At 35.5% G+C, this 22,963-nt stretch overlaps 2 protein-coding genes across 3 annotated transcripts; one reads left to right on the top strand and one right to left on the bottom strand.

Annotated features, from left to right (window-relative positions):
- The first annotated feature begins 1,058 nt into the window (after positions 1 to 1,058).
- Positions 1,059 to 3,903, top strand: LOC132054056 (putative RING-H2 finger protein ATL36). Its single transcript, XM_059446129.1, has 5 exons — positions 1,059 to 1,096; positions 1,205 to 1,550; positions 2,710 to 2,780; positions 2,894 to 2,917; positions 3,576 to 3,903. Exons 1-5 carry the CDS (start codon positions 1,059 to 1,061, stop codon positions 3,901 to 3,903), a joined length of 807 nt encoding a protein of 268 aa, XP_059302112.1.
- A 1,819-nt stretch (positions 3,904 to 5,722) lies between these two features.
- On the bottom strand, positions 5,723 to 22,696 carry LOC132052931 (6-phosphofructo-2-kinase/fructose-2,6-bisphosphatase). 2 transcript variants are annotated; one of them, XM_059444675.1, is made up of 23 exons: positions 22,024 to 22,696; positions 21,871 to 21,934; positions 20,828 to 21,123; positions 19,743 to 19,946; positions 19,017 to 19,217; positions 18,820 to 18,915; positions 18,559 to 18,657; positions 18,448 to 18,477; positions 18,104 to 18,157; positions 16,086 to 16,139; positions 15,933 to 16,010; positions 15,093 to 15,184; positions 14,957 to 15,014; positions 14,782 to 14,856; positions 13,644 to 13,691; positions 11,688 to 11,785; positions 9,935 to 10,010; positions 8,441 to 8,503; positions 8,263 to 8,354; positions 7,542 to 7,610; positions 7,368 to 7,431; positions 7,212 to 7,277; positions 5,723 to 6,279 (listed from the first exon to the last, which is right to left on the bottom strand). In XM_059444675.1, exons 1-23 carry the CDS (start codon positions 22,195 to 22,197, stop codon positions 6,205 to 6,207), a joined length of 2,226 nt encoding a protein of 741 aa, XP_059300658.1. In that variant the 5' UTR covers positions 22,198 to 22,696; the 3' UTR covers positions 5,723 to 6,204. The 2 variants fall into 2 exon arrangements, with proteins under 2 accessions (XP_059300658.1, XP_059300657.1); XM_059444674.1 differs by having other exon boundaries at positions 19,017 to 19,220; positions 22,024 to 22,695.
- Positions 22,697 to 22,963: the final 267 nt, after the last annotated feature.

Genomic DNA, 22,963 nt, shown 5'->3' with positions numbered 1-22,963 from the left:
CTGAAAAAGGAGAGGAAAGAAAAAGGCCAAGCAATCGTTTTTTATGTGATGAATAGATGATATCTTTCTGTGACAAATCACAACAAAAGCTCAAATATATATTAACTCTGTTTATAATTATTTTTTGCACATACATATAAAATTCAAAGGGGAAACACTGAGTTTTGCCGACTCGCGAACCGATCACTATAAATAAAGAGAGTGAATTCTGAAATATATATCTAACTCTATCCCGATACGGAGCTACCTTTGTTGGAGGGTCAATTGACACCCCTTCATTAAAAAATTACACTGTATAGATTGGTTAATATTTATTTTAAGCATATATACGGTATGTTGAATCCTTTCGACTTTTTTAAGTGTTTACTTCGTTATATTTTGAATTCTCTTAGTGAAATGTCTGGTTCCGCCATCGACTCTATCTTGTTTTTTTGCGCGAGTAATTTCATGAGGGGTCATCGAGCTTTGTTTTCATTACACAAACGTCATTCTTCCTTCTTTTGTTACATAAAAATCATTTTACTTTGCTCTAATTGTCACAAAATCACTTTAGCCGAAGTTTTATAAAACTTCTACCTGAAAATTAAAGTGATGTGGCTACATTAATTAGTGCTCGATTTTGGTTTAACCCATCTCTTGATACAAAGCAGAAGTAAAATATCTTGTTTTTGGTACAAACGTGTAAAATATCTTGTCCTTAGCACAAATGTATAAAGTTCAACCCTGAAACACTATGTTATACCGAACTCACGAACCCATTAGAAGTTCAATACTTTATATTCAGAAAGTGAGATGCGGATCTAGGATTTTCATACAGGGTGTTCGGAAACCGCTGAGCTAGCCTTTTCCATGTTGTTGAGGGTGTTCAAAACATATATATCTACATAAACTCAGAAAATTTACCCTATATATTCAATGAAATTTTTTGCCGAGGGTGTTAGGGTGAACACCCTGGACTAACTTTAAATCCGCCCCTGTGAGACCCTTCACCAATACTCAATTTTCACTTTCATCATCCATTTAGAGTCTTGTCTAGCTCCAACTTACTTTTCAATACTATGGGGTCATTGACAGAGTACTCTGAAAAATTCCATTGGTACTTCAGCAAAGCAAGTTTTCATATTCTTCTTCTTTCCATCATCTTTTCCTTGGCCATATTTTTCCTACTTACGTTTTTCTTATTTCGTTTTATTCATAAAAGAAGTTGTCAAGTGTTTGATGATGAAGAATCTAGAGGCCAAATTAGACAAGGAGGTGTTGAATTTGTAATAAGCCCAAAAGAACATCTTGGTCTTGATGCCAAGACAATTAGTGATTTGCCTATTTTCATGTTCAAGTTATCTTCTTTAACAAATGACGTGAAGAAGCTGGATAATTACATGGAAAGTGAGTGTTCAATATGTTTGGGATGTTATGAAGATGAAGAGATTGTCAAGATGATGCCTAAATGTCACCATGGCTTTCATTCACCTTGTCTTGATAAGTGGCTTGGTAATTGTTCAACTTGTCCCCTTTGTAGATCCTCTGTTGATTCTTCCGCAGTTCTACTGGTTGATTGTGTTGCACTAATTACATGATCAGTGAAGGTTTTTTGGACATAGTCATGTTGAAGATATAGTAGTAAATCAAAGTGTATTCTCTTTAACAACTTCAGCTTTTAGAAGAGATGATCAGACAATTTAATATAGTATCTGAGTAGGCGGAGGTCAACGGTTCGAGTCTCACCGTCACCCTTTGTCAAAAAGAATTTCCACGAGTACTTGGCCAGGAAAAATGAATTAGGCCTGCACGTGATAAGGTGGTGTGTTGAAGACATAATTATTAAGTAAACAAATATGCACTCTTGAGCAGCTTAACTTTTAGATGAGAAAGACAATTGATCAACATGTCATGCCAATAAGGGTACCCCAAGACAAAGGCCAATTTTCTTTCGGGATATCTTTATGACTTCTTGGATGTACTGTACTTAAGGATTTACACTAATAATATGACACTTTATATTATTAGTGAATTTTAACCTATGATAGAAAATTTGTACGGAGTATATAACTTAAGTTGTTCTTTTAAACAGTTTAATTTTAATTCAACAGGTTTTTTGAGTGTCTGAATTGGACAAGTTATTCCTCCATATACCTTTTGCCACAACAAAATGGTGGAGGAGATGAGTAACATACATACATTAGGGACTTCTTTTATTTTTATTTTTAATCTCGTCTTTTTCCTTTACACTGAATCTGTCTCTGATGGATTCGTACATTGAAACTCTGAGCAAACCTTGTACTCCATTTGGTCGAGCTAGTGCACCTGCACTAGACCGCGGCTTGGCTAATCATATTTTATGAGCTAATTTTGTCATTTTTAATTATTTTTATAATTTGAATGATCATTTAAGTAATTAGCTTTGGGTCTGAATATATATAGGCAAAAGTTGGCATGCAATACGTTAACTATTATATGATCTTTTTATTTTCCTCAATAAATAAGCAGGCCAATTTGGGTTTATGTGCAATCCAACTATAGCCGTTTCAAGATTGTGACTAAAGAAAATCTTTGTAGCACAAGGAATTTCTTTTCCTAGTAATTTGTAATTCTTCATCTCAAATATTAAATCCAAAAGGATGCATGTAACACCATTCACACTTATTCATTTTGAATCTTTCACGTATGGGCAATGGACCTAATTAGCACTATGGGAATTAAATGAAACAGTTGAAGCATGATGGAACTGATAGCGAAAGGCTGAAAGAGTGTGAGTTAGCCGTAGGAGTTATTGCTCTACTGTAACAGATGAAAAGAAGAAAGAATTAAATTTATATACATGTTTTCAAAAAATTATGTTATCAGTGTAATTTAACCTATTATATGAGATTGTGTTGTCTGTTTTGCTTTTTAGGTTATTAGTTTCACTTATTACCAGGTGTTACATGTACTTATTTTTAGATGATTTGATGATATAAATTATTTAGGGGGCCGCATAGGCATTAAACCATATTTTAATTATCAATGTATAGAAGTTATAATAATAATAATAACAATAATAATAATAATAATAATAATAATAATAATAATAATAAACGTTTTGGTATGTATAGTGGATAACACTATGGCCTGATAAAGGAAACTCCCGGATTTAAATACGATGAGTTTGACTATTATATTCTTACGGATAAACCTAGTATATTTTTGTTCGAAATTTAAGATTCCGTCAAAATTTAATTAAATTTCACATGTCCTATCCATACTTCATGTCGAAAATGCTCGATTTTATTGAACCTAGTAATTGTACTCTCCAATCTCCATCCGTCACAGTGGCATCCTCTTGTAGTAATATAACTAACTTACAAGTAATAAGTAGGCACCAGAAAGTCCATACTTTTTTTCCCACAACTTTCATTTCAGTTCCCCATTGTTCAATTCGTCATGTCTTTACAAGATTCTCAAACTTCAAACTGGTACTTCAGCGACCTCAAATTAATCACCTTACATCTCCACAACCATGGTCTTTCGATCATCTTTTTCTTCTTCTTAATACTACTCGTTGCATTCTTTTTCTTCTATTTTGTTTGTAAATTTAGCTGCTTTTCCAGTGAAATAGTATTATCAAGTTCTGCATCTGGGGATGCAGTTTTGGTCCAAATAAACAAGGGGCTTGATGAAGAATCTATTCAAAAGCTGCCAGTTTTCTTATTTGGTGAGACATGTACAGGTACTGTTAAAGAAAGTGAGTGCCCAATTTGTTTGGGGTTATTTAGAGATGATGAAATGGTTAAGTTATTGCCAGATTGTCACCATACATATCATGCTGAATGTATCGATAAATGGCTCTCGTGTCACTCCAATTGTCCTCTGTGTCGAGCTTCTCTGCAACTCAACTCTACTGAAATTTCAGCAGTCACTGCATGAATTGCACCAACAATGAAGCGGTACATGGATCTAGGAATTGAAATTTATGAGTTCTGAAGTTTATTAAATGTACATATCAGTGGATATATCTCAACAAATATATAAGATTTGGACCAAAGATATTTGACCTGTACTTCTCATGCTAGCTCCGCTCCTAGTGATCAGCGAATGGAATCTATTTTATTTCGTGTTCTTTGGTTTGCCAGCTAGCGGCAATATGCCAATTTGTAAAATCAGCTTATTGATTTGATAATATAGCAAGTTGTCACTCTATTCTTATTGTATCTTGTTTGATATTTAGAGTAACATCATGTTATACTTCAACTGAACTTGATAAGTATAAAAGGTTTTTGTTTAGTAGGCGTTTGGACATGCGATTTCATCTCATGAGATGAAATCCCAAATCATCCAAAAAGGCATGATTTGAGATTCCAAATTATGATTTCAAATTTTTTAAATGGAAAAACTAACCCATAAATTTATATTTTGTAAAATAAATCCATAAGTTGATAGATATATTTACCAATCATTTTTACCAACCATTTATATCAAATATTAAAAGATCTACAAGTTGGTAGTATATTTATAACAAATTTACTTTTACCAACCATGTGAGAATTATATTAAAGAGTAGTTACACTACAACTCATGTTCAATTTTCCATTTTATTAAACTAAAGTTTGATCAATTGATGTTGTATTTTTTTAAAAAGCCTTCTAGTAGCGTATCAATTTTGTTATGAACTATGACTTGGTCATTTGGTAAGATTATATAAGAATTGAGAAAGTTTTGATAGTTTTAACAACTTGTGAAGTTTTTATGTCTATAAGAAAAAATACAACTTAAAAAATCCAAATTGCATGTCCAAACAAAACTTCAACTTCAAATCATCATGATTCCATCTCATGATTTCAAATCATGTCCGGCTCCTTATACTGTCAATGCATATAAACATAAAACTCTTAGATGTATGGTCAGTTGGTTCATAACATGGGCACGTATCATTAGCGTTTTCACCATTAAGCATAGATACTTCTTTCTTTTTCTCTTGCTAAGAAGCATAGATCATTGCACGATTCAAATAGTAGGTTTATAGGCAAGTTGAGGATAAATCGAAGCTTGTAACTTTAAGATTCTTTAATTGCACAAAGTAAAGCGAAAAAAACCTTGATTAAAGTTTAAGTTAAGCATACATCACAAAGTAAAAGCCGTAGAAGCTAAACAAGTTAGCTTGATTTGTTATACTAACACCAAAATTATAATTTTTAACCAACAGTTATGGAACTGTTTTTCTTTTGGGTGCTCTTTGTCCTATTTTATACAGCTAATAACGTTTCTACAGTCTGCACGGAATGCATGGTAATATACTTTGTTGACTTCTGCACACGCCTTCGTCTTCCAACAAATTCACAAGTCACAAATGATATACATTCCAATGCGTTCCTCTGTATACGAACAGCGGAATTGAAGAACTCACCATTTTTAAGAGACCCTTTGTCGGATAACTCATATAGATCGTACTCCCTCCAATCGGTTTATGTGACGCTATTTTCTTGTTAAACATTTAAAAAAGAATAACACATTATTATATTAGAACAAATTAACTTTGAACTTCACACTTTACCCTTAATGACATACTATTATAGCCACAGAAATGTCATAGCATATTCAAAAGACCACACGTTTCAAAAGTGTTTCTTTTTTTCTTCCTTAAGCTCCATGTCTAGCCAGATTAGACCACATATATAGAAACAGGAGTATCACTTAACAATGCAGAAAGCTAAATGATGAAAAATAATAAAGCAAGTACTGAAAGATGAGGCATGGAAACAGAGGATCGATTCGTATGGCGACCTTGCACCAAAATCCAAGAACCAATGCATGTACTGAAATAAAACAAGAATTACCAGAAACAGTGATATTAATACATTTTATTGGGAATAGCATGTCTAGCTCTGGTAGTTGCCATTGAGTTGGTTCTCTCAGGGGTCCCATATGAATTTGGACGAGGAAAATAGAATTTACATCATATTAAGGATCAGAGTCCATATTTTGTGGGTAACTAAACTACACTCTTTTCCTGAATATTTTGGGTAAAGCCGGATATTTCCACAACTTTGGAGAGATTATTTGCTCGTCACAAAAAAAAAAAAAAAAAAAAAAAAAAAAAAAAAAAAAGCCCTTCAAAATAATACACTTTAATTCAAAGTCTCATCAATATACAGCTTTTTGGTATCAATTACAACTTAAAGAATGAGAGAATTGCTGCATTTATGAATTAGCAAGTCAAGTTGCAATGACCTACATCAGTTTGTATCTCTTCTCCTGCACTCCTGTAACTCCCATTTGTATCTCTATGATTGTATGAAGTGGCATCTGGATGTTTAAGAAAGAAAAGGGTAAAAGACGGTTTTATTTCTGTACTAGTTCAGGAAAGAATATAGCATAGGTTTCTGTTTTAGTTTCTTCGTTGAAATGATTAATTCTTCCGTCAAGTTCAAAGTTCACTAAGTAAAAATGCACAATGCATAAATGAAGAAAATCAACACCTACAGCCACTACAAGACTTTGGCCCCTTGTCTCCCAGCCACCAGAATATATATAATCAGTAGAAGAATCCAACTTCAAGGCCATTTTCCTGGTTAAATGATGAGTAATGGGTGTCTTTGGTGAAGGAAAATATTTCCCAGTGGAAATCATTTTCCAGAAGAAACCGTCTCACTATCCAACACACTCTAAAATTTTAAAATTATTTCAAATGAACTATCGGAGACATACATAAGCGAGGAAAGTTGTTTTCTCCCTCTTTAATGAAAAATATTTTTCATTGGTGTCTGGTTGCCAGAAAATGACTTATTTTTTAGAATACATTTTCCAAAAAGTATTTTTCTTCGTACTAAACACACCAAAAATCTCAACTAGCATTTAGCACCAACCATCTCTACAACCTTTGAAAAGATAACACCCTAATACAGGTTTTATGCTCAGCATCTTATTTAGAATCATGTCAGTGTCTTATCTACCCATACTTCAAACCAGGGTGCATATTTTTCCTAGAGGAACCTTAATGAACTTGGTTTCATTCAGCAACTTAATTAACCAATCAAGCAAGACAGATGGAATGGAAAGAATGAAAAAGTAGCCCGCAGCTCGCCCAGAAGAAGATAAATATCATTTTCATGTCTAGAAGATATGTTCAATACGCTTAAACTACCAAATCAGCACGAATGGACATGCAACCCCGTTCATTCTGGAATATAATATGACGATCCTCATCAAATTCTTCACACGCAGGATCAAGTAATTACCTCTATGTGTGGAATTTCACTCAAAGGCCTATCAGCAAAATAAGCATACAAAGCCCTCAATACTGCCTACAAGAGATTTAGAAAGGAAAAAAAACCAATGTCATGCACATCCACATGGAAGCGAGGTAATTTCATGTTTCAGCAACATTTACCAACCTGGTGAGATACTACCACCACTGGTGCTCTCTGTCTTTCAAGCTCGATAATCACCGGCTCCAACCTGCAGCATGTTGAACGTTAATTAGAACGTATCGAGAAAATTGCAGAATTCTAGATTTAATTTATTAACGACAACAAACCTTACAGTTTAAAGGGTTATAAATAACAAACCTTTGTATGACATCAAGATAAGACTCGCCTCTAGGGTATCTATACCTCAGCTTGTCCTTTTTGCGTGACCTATATGTACTTATAAATAAGTAACAAGCAATATTTGACACTAACTAATTGATATTTAAGACAAAGAATAGAGTGTTGTTCATTAGTGCATCAGTACAGGAGAATGGTGGAGACCAGCTTCATTTCTTCGGTCATATCAACAAAACACTATTATAATAGCATGCAAAAAGAAAGAGTAAAACACACAGCCAGTTAGTAAATAATGAAGCAGAAAAGTCTTTTGATTCCATGGAGATGTTTTTACTCAAAACGGACTCTATCATCAGTTGTTCAACGGATTACTCACAATCTAGGACAGGTGATGTTCTTGCCATCACGGAAACCTTTTCCAACTCTAACTACATTTCAGGGCAGTTCAATTCAGTTGATTGCCTATACAGATATATAATGAAAAAATAAAGAACTATGCCACTGGAGCAATCAATATGAAATTAAGTTCATTCAGTAGACACCAAACTCTATGGCCAATTCCCGTCTTAGCAATATCACTTTTCTGTAGCTGCAGAGGCATATTTGCCCTGCAGTATGTGTTCATAGTTTGCTGACTGTTCCTATAAACACCACAGAAAATCTACTTGGGACAAAATCCTACTATGTCACAAACAAATGGACAAGCGTGGATCGTGAAAGGTAAAGAAGAGTTATAGCATACTCATATTCTTCGGGCATATTTTTCTTTATTTCTTCATATGTCATCCCGTCACATACGCCAGAATTTATTTCATCAAGGGCTCGCCATTGTATCTGAAAAGGGAGTGAGGAAAAGGAAGAACCCTACTAAGTCAAAGATAGGATTTAAAAACAAACAAACGATGGTTCAACAAGCTAACCTTGGGAAACCCAGCAATTGGATTAGCCGTCAAAATTGTTCTTTGCAATGTGCTGGTCCATATCTAAGTAAAAAAATATATAATAGAGAATTTTATACAGCATTCTCTAGCATATATCTAACAATCTGTGCAGAGTAAGCACTACTAGCTACCTACTGAAAGCCTAACAAACAATTAAGGAACTTAAAAATGCATTTTTCAAGGTTCATGGAGAAATATAAGAAAAATAGAAACTTTTGAGCTTAATAACTACTAGAGACCATAAACTCTTTATATGCTCAAACTTTATTAAAAAAGAACTGTTTATATGCTTATGCCGATTTTTTCTTCATGCACATTGTGTTCTTCAGAAAAAGCAAGCTTTTAATTCTGAAAAAGCAAGAAATTTGAGAAATTATCACATTGCACATTTCCAAAGAGCTGCAAGACCGCAAATCCAGTCTTTTAATTCACCTCCTCCCAACCCCCACAAAAAAGTGAAATATACCTGAATTTATTTTATTTTTCTTGACTTCTTTTTTGAGGAGAAAGTGGTTTTTTTTTTTTTTTTTTTTTTTGGGTGCAAACAGCTGTATTAAACTGCTAGGAAACCACATTTTCCATATAGAACTGGGTTCCTTATATCTTAAGATCAGTGTAGAAGTTTGGAACTGTCCGACTAATTAGGAGTTGCGTAGTTACCGCTGGTACTAATTTTTTATATTCTGGAAGCGATATAAAATGGTGCTTCCCGTATGAGCCGAAAAAGTTGGCTGCTAATGTTTCATGCACTTTGCTTCGTGATTTTTAGCAACCATTAATCCTGCTTCAAGTTTGTGTAAGAAATGATAGAAGTTTAAGTACTGCTTTGGGATTCTTTTACTTCAAAACTATATCTGACATGTGTGACCATGCTTCTTCAAGAAAGCTAATTTTCCAGTTGAAAATATCAAGCCAAAAAAGAAAAAAGAAATGCTTGCTCGCCTTGGGGTAAAAGATCAAAGGTTCCTGCTCCTGGCACAGATTACAATCCAAAGCAGGGGAACTACACTTTTTTTTCTTTTATTTATTGAGATGTGGGGTTATTTCAAGAAAAAGGAAGTGTTTTCATCAACGATTAGAGGAAGCTTTCTTCTTTAGCCAGAGAAAAAAAAAAATTCACAATGGGTTTCAAAATGAAGAATTAGCTTTTCTTAATACGTTAATGGTAACACAATAAAAGGCCAAAAACAGACAGCTAAGCACCCTAGGTTGCACCCATCTGATTCAGCGGCTTCTAATGCTTTTCCAACGTTAGTGCTTTCTCCTAAATGTACAAGTCACTCCTAATGCTATCTCTACTGCTTTAAGGCCAATCTTTCTCCCAGCCCTCCCCAACCCACCCAGTGATAGCCCAACCAGAAGCGGTAGGTCAGTTCCCATTTTTATCAATTTCAATAAAAGCACAAGTTAAAGTCAGAAAGGAAGGGGAAAAGAAAACATTATATAATTGAATCATCAATAGGTGGAACTTACAGAAGCAGCCTTTTCATTTTTCAGTCGTTTTTCAACAAAATTTGCAAGCTTCTTCGCATAGAGCTCCCCAGTTTCACTGTTAGAGAAGTTTGTCAGTCATAAAGGAAAAAGAAAATTTTGAGCTAGTCTAAATTGCAAATACATCGAGAAAATAGAGTAAAGATTTCATTACTTGATTAACAGTAACCAAATCACAGCATATACAAACAAAGTAAATATTTCATCAGAATTTATCATCCAATCCTTACAGATAGCAGAAGACAATCTCAAACGAGTAACTTTTATGACCTGGAGGCAAATTCTACATTTTATGACTTTAAACTACACAAGTAAATAGTACTTCTACAAGACCAGTAAAATCTGAAGAACCCATGAAGGCTCCATGTCCTATGATAGTTTTTGTACCACTAAATAATGTGAGAAGCCATGAAAACTCCATGCCCTATGGTAAATTTTTGCATCTTCCAAACAAAAAATTTGTCTATGGTCCATCACAATCATAGGTAAACTCGCGGGACACATGCAGCAAATTCAAAGAAAGTTATCAATTGCTTTCAGCATGCAGGGCCATGGAGTACATCTCTCTGTGCAGATTTAACTTCTCGTACCAGCAGGATTTCTTAGGCTTTTCATAATTCTAAAAATCACAGGTGGAACATATTATGGTTCCTGGAAATGGAGACACTCAAGCTTTTGCAGAAGCGAGAGATGTATTTGTTCAACTATTCTTTAAAATACCCCTTTATGTAATCTATATTCTTTTCTTGTTGCGCCAGCACATAGAATATGTAATGATGAAATGGAGATAAGTCTCTAACTCTATATCTTTATCTGCTTTGTTACATGTTAAATTAAAGGGCACCTTGCTTATAACCTTTAAGTAATTAGGCAGGAGGCCTCCTTGAAGAAAGAAAGTTTGCGGCATAGATGATAACCGGCTTATACAAAGGTTTGTTTGTTGGAATCTTCTTCTGTCAAAAATATTTGGAAGGCCTTCGAATATTTCCTTGAAGCCTAAATATGCAATGCAAGGATATTTACAACTTTTTAGAAAAATCCCCAGACCAGATGTTTAAAATCAAACAAGCTACTTATTAAGCTACAGTTTCAGCAATAACATTCTAGAAATTTGAAATCCATAATATTCTCGAATTTGTACTTGCACAAGTGTCCCATTTGATTTATCTATAATCCAGCCATTACGTGCCATATAGATCTACCAATCTAGCCAACTGAAGTAAGCTAAAATACAAGTTAAGCCTTATAAGTTAAAAATCTGAAGCTCCGTCGATGTTCAAAAAATTGTTGTCTTACATAGTAATTTGGATGGATTATAGAGTGTTCACATTTTTCTTGTGAAATTCAGTATTCCAACAGCCATAACCCTCCCCAAAAATAAAATCTTCAAGCAAAGAGATTATTAGGTTTTGTTCTCTCATTGAACAAGATCAAATGCAAAACCCGGCTTTTGGCTGTGAGAGGAGGAGAAGTCCATTGGATGAAGGCAACTTAAATCACAGTGGAATGCACTAATTAAAAGAACAACGATAGTCCCAGTGAAAATTGAACATTGCTGGCAATTTAAAATGTAAAAGAGAGAGGCTAATTACACATATTATCTCAAAAGAATAGGACAAACATAAAAACAATTAAAAATAGCAACTCCAATCAGTTATTACTCAATAAATAAACAAATAAATATATATATATATAAAGAGAGAGCACATCTTCAAGGTGTTTAGAGGATAGAAACCTTATGGCGGTGTCACCACCAATTCTGCCTCTAACATTGTATAGACTCTCTCCATGCCTTGTTAGCAAAATTGGACGGGGTGTGAGATGTGTATTGACCTGCATATCATATCAATCTGTTGGGCACTTTCAACAAAAATTAAGAGCACATGAGAGGAGCAAATTAAACAAAAAGATGTCTAGATCAGGCAAATTGCCATCTTGCACTGACTGCTGGTGTGTGTGACCCATTCTCTTTCTTTCCTTACTTTTCTGGGATAAGTGGAGGGCCATGATATATATGAAAATCACTCTTTGGGAAAATGTGAAGCCCCATCACAAGAATGTGCCAGATTTTAGTTATACATTCAAATGATAGAAAGAACACCAGTAAAGAGGATATGTTTTGTACAGCATGGGATTTTTCCATTTACCAGTGTGTACCAGTAGTGATATCATCCAGTAGCAAGAATACTGACTCTGCTACCAAAATCTGAATTTTAATCTCTCTTTTTCTTGAAACCATAAGAACAGATCCTAAGTCTTGAAGACTAGGCTAAGGTAAGTCTTGAAGACTAGACTAACGTGGTAACCTTTAAGAGTCACACATTCGTTGAGAGAACGGGTTGTTGTCTCTTTATGGTCTAGAGAAATTTTCACCCCATGAGCTAGCTTTTTTCTTTTTTTTTTGGATAAAGTTAGGTTAAATTTTATTAATAAAGTACCAAGCTGGTACAGAAAGAAGAACTCAGACCAATCAACCATTACATGCTTCTCCCTAATAACTCTAGGAAATCAAGATATTGATCCATATCCTCTAACAAGCCCTCCTTACACCTATAGTACAGATACTGGATACACTTGTTTTTGACCACTGAAGTGTGACTCTTTTTGCCTTCAAAGCAACTCTTATTTCTCTCCAACCATAGAGTCCATAAAATACAGAGTGGGATTGTTTTCCAAATCTGCTTCAGCATTTTCGTTGTCTTCTGATTCTGCCAGCATACCAACAGGTTCTTAACATTGTGCGGCATGCAAAGAAGCAATCCAACCAAAGCATGCAACCTTGGTTGGAGCCTTTGTCTTCCAAAGCATTTTCCATGGCCACATTACATCCCATTGCCCCTCTTGCTTCTGCAGATTTTTAGAACTACTTTTAACAGAAAATTCCTTGTCCTTGCTAGCATCCAAATCAGAGTATCTGCTCTATCGTCCACCAAAACAGTACTCCCTCCGGATCAAAAAGAGTGTCCACTTAGCCACTTGCGCACCCCTTAAGAAAATACTAACTCCTAGAAAAAAAAAAAAATTGACTAAACTGCCCCTAATTAAATAGGTATTGGGATTTGATCACATAGCACTTAATAAGGGCAAATTTGGAAAAATAGGGTTAATTCTTTCTTGATTTGATAAGTGGAAACTCTTTTTGACCCAAGAAAAAAAGGGCTAAGTGGACACTTTTTTTGATCCGGAGGGAGTAGTATTTAACTGCTGTAACAATTGACAGAACTCCTCTATCTCCCAGTCATTTAATCCTCTCCTAGAATTGATCTGCCATCCTGAATTTGCTTTTAGGGTTGAGTTAGGCCCAAAGGTCATTTACTTAACAGTAACCATATGTGGAGCCGAGGGTCTATTGGAAACAGCCTCCCCCTACCTTCCAAGTAGGGTAAGGTCTGCGTACACTCTACCCTCCCCAGACCCCACTTGTGGGATTACACTTGGTATGTTGTTGTTGCTGCTGTTGTTGTAACCACCTGTGGATGTGTGTTTATTTCAGTCTTTGCTTCTTCTGTTTTTCTTTTCATGTATTCCATGGAAAGTGAGGTTACCAAAGAGGACATAGACATTACGAGAAATAGAAGTGTTTCCTTCATTGCTAGCAACATCATTCAACATAATTCCGGAGATGCCTCAAAGACACAGTAGTCTGTTGGAAGAGAAAAGAGACCACTTAGTAGGATGAACAGTAACTTACCAAGAAGAAGACAATCCTCCCAGGAAGATAGCCACTAATATTATTCACCTGCACAAATAGAACTGATTCTGTAAAGAGTCTATAATTTCAAGAGACTGATCTGGTAGGATCCATTTCCTCTCTTGGAATGTGAATTGAATTGCACAGAAACTTAGTCTATAGTTGCAGCAAAGTCTAGCCACCTATCAAATTATAAGAAAGTAAGATGATAAATAATTGCATGGATGTCTCCGGCATTATAGTAAAGCATCTGTTGATAAAACTAGAAGAATCTTGACAGTCGCACAAACTCCCATCAATTTTGGGAAGACAGTCATTAATCCACTTATATAAGCCTATCTTCATACTCAACAGGGTATGCTACCAACTATTAACTCAAACAAGGCCAGACTAAAAGACTGACAAGTTAGAAAACTGCTGCACAGGCATATTAAGAAAGAAAGAGAAGGTCTTGTAGCCAGTTCTGAATTGCTCCCACCTCTCTTTCCTCTTTAATTAACCGAATAACTGTCAATAGCTTACTGAAACCAATCTAAACATCCCATAGATTGCATCTTTTCTCCAACTCCTAAAATTCGACCCATATGAAAATGAAATTGGTATTCAAAATTCTATGTCAGCCTATAAAAAGCATCTAAAACAATTTTATACAGAGTCCTTATGCTCACTATCAAAATGTTTACCCGTCTCCAGACCGCCAAAAGATATAAAGCTCTCACTGAAGTTAAATGCAATGAAGTCCCAAAGAAATCAGAAGAAATCCAACTTCATATTCCTTCAGAAGATTGAGCATATAGGATATTTCAAGGTGATAAACCACCTTATAGGAAGAGTTAGAGGTAAAAGGTTATTAAAAATCAAACTGCTAATCACAAAGTTAGCCTGATGTGGAAAAAGGAGTAACCCCTTGTTAAAAGAATCAAACCTAAGACCTAAAAACCCTTCAGAGGCACAGCCTACCACTTGAGCCAAGCCTCATAGGTGGCCCACTGTCAGTGCAATAAATCAAAATCATCATGAAGAAATCAAGAAATAATTTGTTTAAATAAAGACCACCTTGGAAATAAAATACATCGACCTTTTGAAGCGTCCTCTAATAAACAACACATGAAGAAACAAATGAAATAAGGTCACTTACTTGTATTTGTCCTCCATGACCACTGACCATATCAATCATTTTGATATAAGAACCTTCCTCTACTGGCTCATAAACCTTGGAGAAAAAATAGGACAAGCATTACATAATATGATGCCAAGCATTCATAAATAAATATGTCAAAAATAACCATAATAACTATGATAAATAATATTACTTTTTCATAATTATCAAGGCGACTCTTGAAGTCCCTGTATCCAGCTTCAAAATCTGGCCTGAATAACAATGCCAACCATGTAAGTTTTTTTCCAACTAATATGAGAAACACCAAAAGATACAGCAAGCTGTCATACTCTTCAGCATAGTCTGGGCTTTGTTGAACTTTGAGGCGTATGTTTCTTTCAATTATTTTAGGATCATTACAGATTGTTTCCAAGAAAATTATCTGCAAGCAAAGCATTACAGACATCAAGAATGAGTACTAAGAGCAGATATACAACTTAAGCTTCTGCAAATTGGTCCATAAAATCCAACCAGTATCATCATAAAAAGTACATTCTACAACCAGTAGTAAATAAACATAAGAATGAAATAAAAAAGAAAGAAAGAACTACTGTGTTAAAAGAAAGTACTTAGAAGCATAAAAGCACTGAGATACATAAGCACCGTGGCCAACAAACTTCACTGATGCTGCAATTTTCGAAGTGCTAAGAAACTAAAAACACAGCCTAGAAGTTTGATACATATGTAATAATTCTCTATGAATTTTTTAACCAACAAATGCAGAAACATGCAACTGCCTCTCTAAAAAGAGCGATAAATGCATGTTGACTTCATCGCTATAAGGACTTCTATGTTATCCCCTCCCCCCCCTCCCAAAGAAAAAACTCGAATGAATGGAAACAAGATAAGGTATGGTATTAGCTGAAAGCAATATTTGTGAATATCATTTATTGTTAAAGAACTTAGCTCAAATCCTGCAATTGCACTTACATTGATGTGAATTAAACACATCTTACATTTTTTTATTGTGATAACCGAGACATCTCCGAGGGTCATGGCGCATGGTTTAAAATTCACACGCTCACTCTTACCACTAGACCAAAGCCTTGGGAGAAACATCTTACAGTTATATTAAAGGAAACTAAAAGCAGTAACACACTAACACCAGATGTCCATAAATAAGAATTCACCTTGCAGTTCCCCTCAGACATTTTCATAAGCATGTTCCTTCTTCGGCTCGAGCTATTTGTGGCATCAAAAATCCCTACCTGCATTCAGCAATGGATATAGTTATTGGAAACTCAGAAACCGGTATTGTTCCATGAAAATAACAGAAGACTTACCTGACCACCCTCTTGCATCCAAGCGATCATGTCTTCCATTGCAAGGGCTGCTACCTAGTAGCATGTGATGTATTAAAACTATGCGAAAAGAAGAAAGTCAATTCAACGAATAAATTAAGTGTAATGTAACTACAAGAGAGATTGATGTTGCACTACAACTCAAAGTTTTATACACATTAGTCCTTGGGACAATGCAATAATGAAACTCTTATCATGGCTACAACAACAACAATAGAAATTTCATAAAATATTACCAGTCATATTGTCAATATATGCAGCCTCTCTATTTTCTCGAGGTAGGGGTAAGGCACCCTACCCTCCCAAGACCCCACTTGTGGGAATATACTGGGCATGTTGTTGTACTGTCAATATATGGGCCTATGGCCATCCATATCTAAACCACAAAATCCTAGAATGTCACTTCTACAGCAAGATGTGAAAGCAACCTGTTCCTTTCTACAACTCGTACGAAGTAGATATAATATAAATCACTTTTTTCCTAAAAGTGAATGGTCAAATGTCCAATTAATGGGTGTTGGATTGGCAATGGAGAATATTGATACAAATTGCATAATTCCCATGCATGTTATATGACAGAAGCCCTATCCATATGTTCTTTTCTCAGGGAGGCCAGGACGGGCTACTAAGATTAGGGATGTTGAGGCAGAGCAATCAAGGACCTTTTCATAATCGGATTGAGATCATAGATCTAAATGGGGAATGGGCAGTGAGAGGGAGACATTTTCCCCTGCACTATGGGGATCCAGGATAGGTTATGCAAGTCATGATAGTTCATCTGGGGTTTTGATTCAAGTGAGCCAGTGCACCAGAACTTAGGTTTCACACCCTTACCTCTCCAAACAGACCCTTACTCTTCCTTCATCGTTTTCCTCATTTCTCTTAAAACAGATCACAAACACCAGAGGACAACCCTCCACTCTCTTTCCTTGATCTCTCTGGTCTCTCAAGATACAGAAGAACAAGTCTAACACTCCTAGTTTTATTTCAAAAAAAAAAAGTCTGACACTCCTTATGGTTCTTTTCAGGACATAGAACAAATAATAGAGAGCACAGAGGAGAACCCTAATCTCCATACAGAACATCGCTATCGCTACAGGTGAAGACTGAACCTCTCGATCTACACTTTTTCTCTCTATCTTCCCCCATACCTCTCTTTCCCAATCGTAAACTGATAATTATAACCTCCGTCTTAATACATGTTGAACAATAGACAAGGAAAGGGCAGACACAGACCTCCTCTGACTACATTACATGGATCCTACATCTCCATTTCAACAGCTCTGTCCATCATGTTTGACATGCAACCTTGCTCGTCAACTTCCAATTAGAAAGCCGTAAACCCACCTGTATGCATATTAGCAGAATACACAAACACACCTCTTTCCTCTAAATCCCCATTGCTTCAAGTGGTGTCATCCGACACTGCTAACTAATGTATGTGTACACAATATTTACAACTATACACAGAGACACACAATAGAATGACACTGTTTGAAAAATAATGTAAAGTAATTATCAGTTTAGGATAAAAGTAAAGCCTTGTTGAACCCCACAGCCTCCAATCCAAACATGCGTACTAGCTGAGTTATAACAATAGGTAGGTGTCAAAATCCTATGTATGCCACTGCCAATTTTATAAACGTGGAAAGGATAGAGGCTGGGGGCCAAAATGGGGCAAGGCGGGGCAAAGGTAAGAGATTTGAGGGGCAAGGGTGAGGGAAGGAGCACTATGGTGAGTCGATACAGGGATATATTTAGTATCGCCGCCCAAACCCTGCCTCATTGTCAATTCTCATTAAGATGATTTCAGGCCTCTAGAATTTCGATATGATAGTGGGTTGCCCAGATTCGAATCCGGAACTAGTCGGATGGAGTAGATAAGTTCCTTGTTAAATAAAATAAATGTTCAACTAAAATTATATAAACAAGTAAAGACCTCCCATCGTCATCATTTTCTCAAACACACAATAAACAACTCCTATTTTGACAGAGATTACCTCATTGCGAGCCTCTAAGCCTTCTGGATTGTCAGCTCGGAAGAAATCGGCAGTCTGCGTCAACAAGATAGACAAGAAAATGAAGTCTCACAAGTCATCTGCAAAATAAAATAATACCACCTAATCCAAAAGGCCACCAGATAATGAACCTTAAATGACATATTGGCAAGTGACTTATCCGTTTAACATAGTTATCTATACAAGAAAGATGGCAGTTAAGTTATCTATACAAGAAAGATGGCAGTTCTTTTTATCTGTTTTTTTTTTTTTGTTGTAAGTGAGACGGCAGTTCTATTTGACTGGAGAAATTTAGAAAAACAGTTCAATTCAGGCATTTAAACTACCTGATTACTTCCGTGCTTGAGTCGACGGTACTGTCACAAAAAAAAGATTGGTTAGTTTCTTTATGTTTGCAAATTTAAGAAGACATTGAAGAAACAAGAGCCACAATTTACCTTCCCAACATTGAAGTGCTTGGTGTCATGACCTAACCAACGAAGATACCTAGTAAGCTTAGCAGCAGTAAAAGTTTTGCCACGAGCTGGCAAGCCAACCTGCAAGAAGCATATGCAAGTCCTAAGATCATTCATTGCATAAGATACCATTCCAAGAACATAGGAAAGCCAATCCGAAAGCAAAGCATCAGCATCAAAGTTGACAAGCTTTCACCAAAACTAATTAGTGCTTATCAGTTCTTCATCAGAAAATAAAAGTACCAGAACGATTGCTAGATGTCTGTCTTCCTTTGGCCCAAGCATATGATCAGCTACAGCTCCAGCTGCGACGGCTCCTGCAGCAGCTGGCATCATATTCTGAACAATTAAAAAGAATGATACATCAGATGCGTAAACCAAGTCACAACAGAGATTTATTACAGTATTCATCAAAATGGACACAATACATTTCTACACACCTTAGCATCAGAATCAGGCTTGAGATCAAGAGTTAAACTGGTTGTACAGGGTGATTTGACTAGTCTTGGAGATCCCACACCCCTATCTACAAGGAGTCCCCTGTAACTATCTTGCTTTTGCAAAGACGAGACCGTTCCCACGGACTTGGACTCAACCATGCCAGACCCTGAGGGGATTCTAGTTGGATCCGGTACTTCCATCTGCTGGATGATAAAAAGACCGCATAATGTGAATCAACCGTGGCTCTTAACCAATGAGGTACAATTTGAAAGAAAATGGTAATGCACGTAGAAAGAATAAGAGCAAGGGAGAACATTAGTCACATAACATGCATGTTTCTAGCGAATGCAATAACTTCCGTGCATAACATCGAATAAAAATTTAAATAGCATATATTGGTCATATAGAGATGCGTACTATACAAGATTTTTAGTTGGAGGATGAGGAAGATTAGTATAAGTACCAGAGTTGAATAGCTTTTTCATTTTACTGAGTAAAATGATGATCATTATCATGTATTAAAAATATGCTAATGCCTACTTCTCTTAAATTACGGAAATGCATTACACTGAAACACTTATCCCAAAAAAATAGTCAGGAGTATTAGTAAAACTCTGAGTCTCAGCGCTAAGGCTGTTTTGATCAGAATGGGATAAAAATAGACAAAATATCAAGTCCTACAGTCAAACTACATCTCAAGTAAGAAACAAAAGCAGCACGAGAACCTTTATTGTAGACCGATCATTTGAAGTGTGACCATCTTTTGAGGAAGGCCTTGGAATGATAGTGCCATCTGTCCCAGAAAATACCCCTGTACGTTTTAGTGACCTAGGAGTTTCTGTCAAGTTAGCTGCGTAAACTGCAGATGTTGCCGGAGCGGGGATAACATAATGTTCAAGATCAAGCTCTAGACTTGCTGAAGAGCCATGCTGTCGAGAAAAAATGTTTGAAATGTAATTAATATATAATTAAGGCATATATGAAAAACATATCCAACTGCCAAAATCTATAGAAACAACCCTGGTAAGCAATATTCATCCACAAACATCTGAAGAAGCTAAAAAGATGAATAATTTGACCAATTGACTGGAGCAGAAAAACTAGGAGCACTGATAAGAAACACTAAGATCAATAGTTTCCTCAAACTTACACATATGGTAACAAAAATGCATAAGCTAAGTATCCTTATTCAAATTTAAACCTCTTGAATATCAAAATCTGCAACCCCATTATGCTCCTAAAGAAAAGGAACTTATGCTCCTAAAAATGTTTGAAATGTAATTAATATATAATTAAGGCATATATGAAAAACATATCCAACTGCCAAAATCTATAGAAACAACCCTGGTAAGCAATATTCATCCACAAACATCTGAAGAAGCTAAAAAGATGAATAATTTGACCAATTGACTGGAGCAGAAAAACTAGGAGCACTGATAAGAAACACTAAGATCAATAGTTTCCTCAAAATTACACATATGGTAACAAAAATGCATAAGCTAAGTATCCTTATTCAAATTTAAACCTCTTGAATATCAAAATCTGCAACCCCATTATGCTCCTAAAGAAGAGGAACTTATCTCCCTTTAGTTGTACGATATCTCTTGATGCAATAGCATGTAATAGTACAGTTTATCACATTTACTCCAAACGTAAGCACAAGGCGTCTGAGTTCCAAAATGTTAAAACAAACACTCATTTACATGGAGAGATCATCCAACAATATAGTAAGATAGTAATCACAGGAATCTAGCACTATGGTTTATAAAGCGGCATTTATGATTATAGTCAAACAATGGCAACATCTTACCTCTGCACCTGCCGTTGGTGATGAATTTATGCTAACATCCGGTACGTCTCGAACACTGGAAAGCCTGCGATTTTCCTGAAAGGCTCTCCAACTAGCCGCAAGGTCAAATGGTGAAACTCTGTCTGCTTTAACAAACACTCTATATTCAATAATCTCTCCGTTGTCCAGCTTAAAAGAGGCTGAACGCCCGTCCCCTTGTAATGTTCCAGCAATTAGTACACGGTTTGGACCTTCCTCCACTATACACGGCTCAGGGTTGTTTTTTGGCTTCAAAAGGAACTTAAAGTCCAATGTCTCTATACAAAATAAAAGTCAATCAATCAACTACTTCTCAATCCTAGCTAGTCCAGTCAGCTATATTAATCAGGGGCGAAGCTAGAGAGTCGGCTCCAGGTTCGGCTGAACCCAGTAGCTTTGGTTCAAATTCCGCCTCTGATATTAATCCTCCTACAACTCCATTCAGGAAATGAAATGAACGTGGATTTTCAAAGAAGAAAAAAAGGGTCATTCCATGAATTAAACAAATTTAAGAAAATCACAGCAGTAACAACTTGTTTGGATGGTTGTTACACATAGTTTAATAATGTATCATATTGTATTATATTGTATTGTACTATATTGTTTTGATGAATATAAGGTTTGGACAAATTATATAGTTTCGCGCCGTAACATAATCCCACACATCAACAATCTGGAGAATAAACTTACAATATTACAAAGAAAAGTAGGATACGAGGTGGAGTTATTATAAAAAAAGATAGGGTAAAAGATAAAATATGATTATTAAATAATAAGCAAAGTGAAATCCACTGGATATGTTGTTGTTGTTGTTAAGCAAGGTAAAATGAGGAAGCAAAAAAAACAAAGGTGACGACGCGACCACACCAAATTGGTCGTTACATAAAATGGGAATTTTTATTGTTACATAACAATGGAGTTAACGATATTATTATAATAATCAAAACAAACATTGTATTTAAACTAACAACACAATACAATAGCTGACAGCCATCCAAACAAGCTGTAAGAACAAAGGAGCTAACCGTGATTAGGAGGAACAACGAAACTGAGTTCCCACATAGAAGTGGATTCGCGTTCCATTGGAAGCTGATCATGACAAAATAGAATTGCATTAGCTAGTAATATATACAAAAATAGAAACTCACTAGAAAGGAATAAGTTGAGTGATCAATTACTGCTTTGGATGAATCACATGACCCAATTAATGGCACTGAACCATAAACATGAGGAAAAAGTTCGTCTTTGAGTTTATAATTTTCCATTTTGAGAGAGACGTAAAGTTGTCCACCTCCATCATCTTCGCTGCCATGTGAACTACTGTCTGGATTCTTCGATGAACTAGTACCCATTTTGTTTAAGCTTCTACGAAAAAAAAAAAATGCTTCTCTATACGCTTTTGTAACTGAATATAATAATAATAAAGAATAATAAAATAATAGAAGTATAGTGAGTTGTGGATAGGACGATAAGACGGAGATTGCAAGATGTGGGAACTGGGGAAAAAGAACAAAAAAGAGAAATGGTTGGTTGAATTTTACCTGTTTCGATAAGAATAGAGTTTTTGGGGAAAATGCATAAGCACGAGTGAGAGTGACGTTAAACAGAGAGATTTGACTTTTATTAGGGTTATGTATATTGGAAAATGCAGATTGAAATCTGTCAAGGGTTTCAAATTTTCAATGTAATTTCTAATTTGGGTCATAAAACGAGTGGCACTAACATATTTAATTAATCATGAATTGGAGTTGCAGGCTGATAATTGCAACTCCAATCTGGATTAATGCAGGCTCAAATAATCAAATCTATGGAGGTTTTTCTCTAATTATTGTTGTTTTCCTCTTTATTCACAGGTTAAACGTCTCTATGAGAATAGAATATTAGTACCTCTGTGTTAAAAACGAGAATGACGGAATTCCGAATATAACGGCCAAACTATATCATTTTTTGACAATTCATTAATTTATATATACGTCGAAATTAAATAAAAGATAATATTTCAACAAGAAAAACATGCTAGAAGTCATGAAAATTGGGTTGGAAGAGTAAATAAGCAGTTCTTCCAATTTATATGTGACATTAAATTAATATGGACCAAAGTGAGCTGCCCAAAATAAG

Source organism: Lycium ferocissimum, chromosome 4, assembly GCF_029784015.1.
Source record: "Lycium ferocissimum isolate CSIRO_LF1 chromosome 4, AGI_CSIRO_Lferr_CH_V1, whole genome shotgun sequence".
Taxonomy (NCBI): Eukaryota; Viridiplantae; Streptophyta; class Magnoliopsida; order Solanales; family Solanaceae; genus Lycium; species Lycium ferocissimum.
The sequence above is the reverse complement of the archived record's forward strand: the minus strand, read 5'-3'. Positions and strand labels throughout refer to the sequence as shown.

Coding starts and splice junctions, on each gene's coding strand:
- LOC132054056 (XM_059446129.1), top strand. CDS start 1,059: ATGGGGTCATTGACAGAGTACTCTGAAAAATTCCATTG. Junction 1,551..2,709: donor ATTCTTCCGCAGTTCTACTG/GTTGATTGTGTT, acceptor TAAATGAAACAG/TTGAAGCATGATGGAACTGA. Junction 2,918..3,575: donor TTAGTTTCACTTATTACCAG/GTGTTACATGTA, acceptor TTGTAAATTTAG/CTGCTTTTCCAGTGAAATAG.
- LOC132052931 (XM_059444674.1), bottom strand. CDS start 22,197: ATGGGTACTAGTTCATCGAAGAATCCAGACAGTAGTTCACATGGCAGC. Junction 8,355..8,440: donor CAATTGCTGGGTTTCCCAAG/GTTAGCTTGTTG, acceptor CTCCCTTTTCAG/ATACAATGGCGAGCCCTTGA. Junction 7,278..7,367: donor TGGTGGTAGTATCTCACCAG/GTTGGTAAATGT, acceptor AATCTCTTGTAG/GCAGTATTGAGGGCTTTGTA.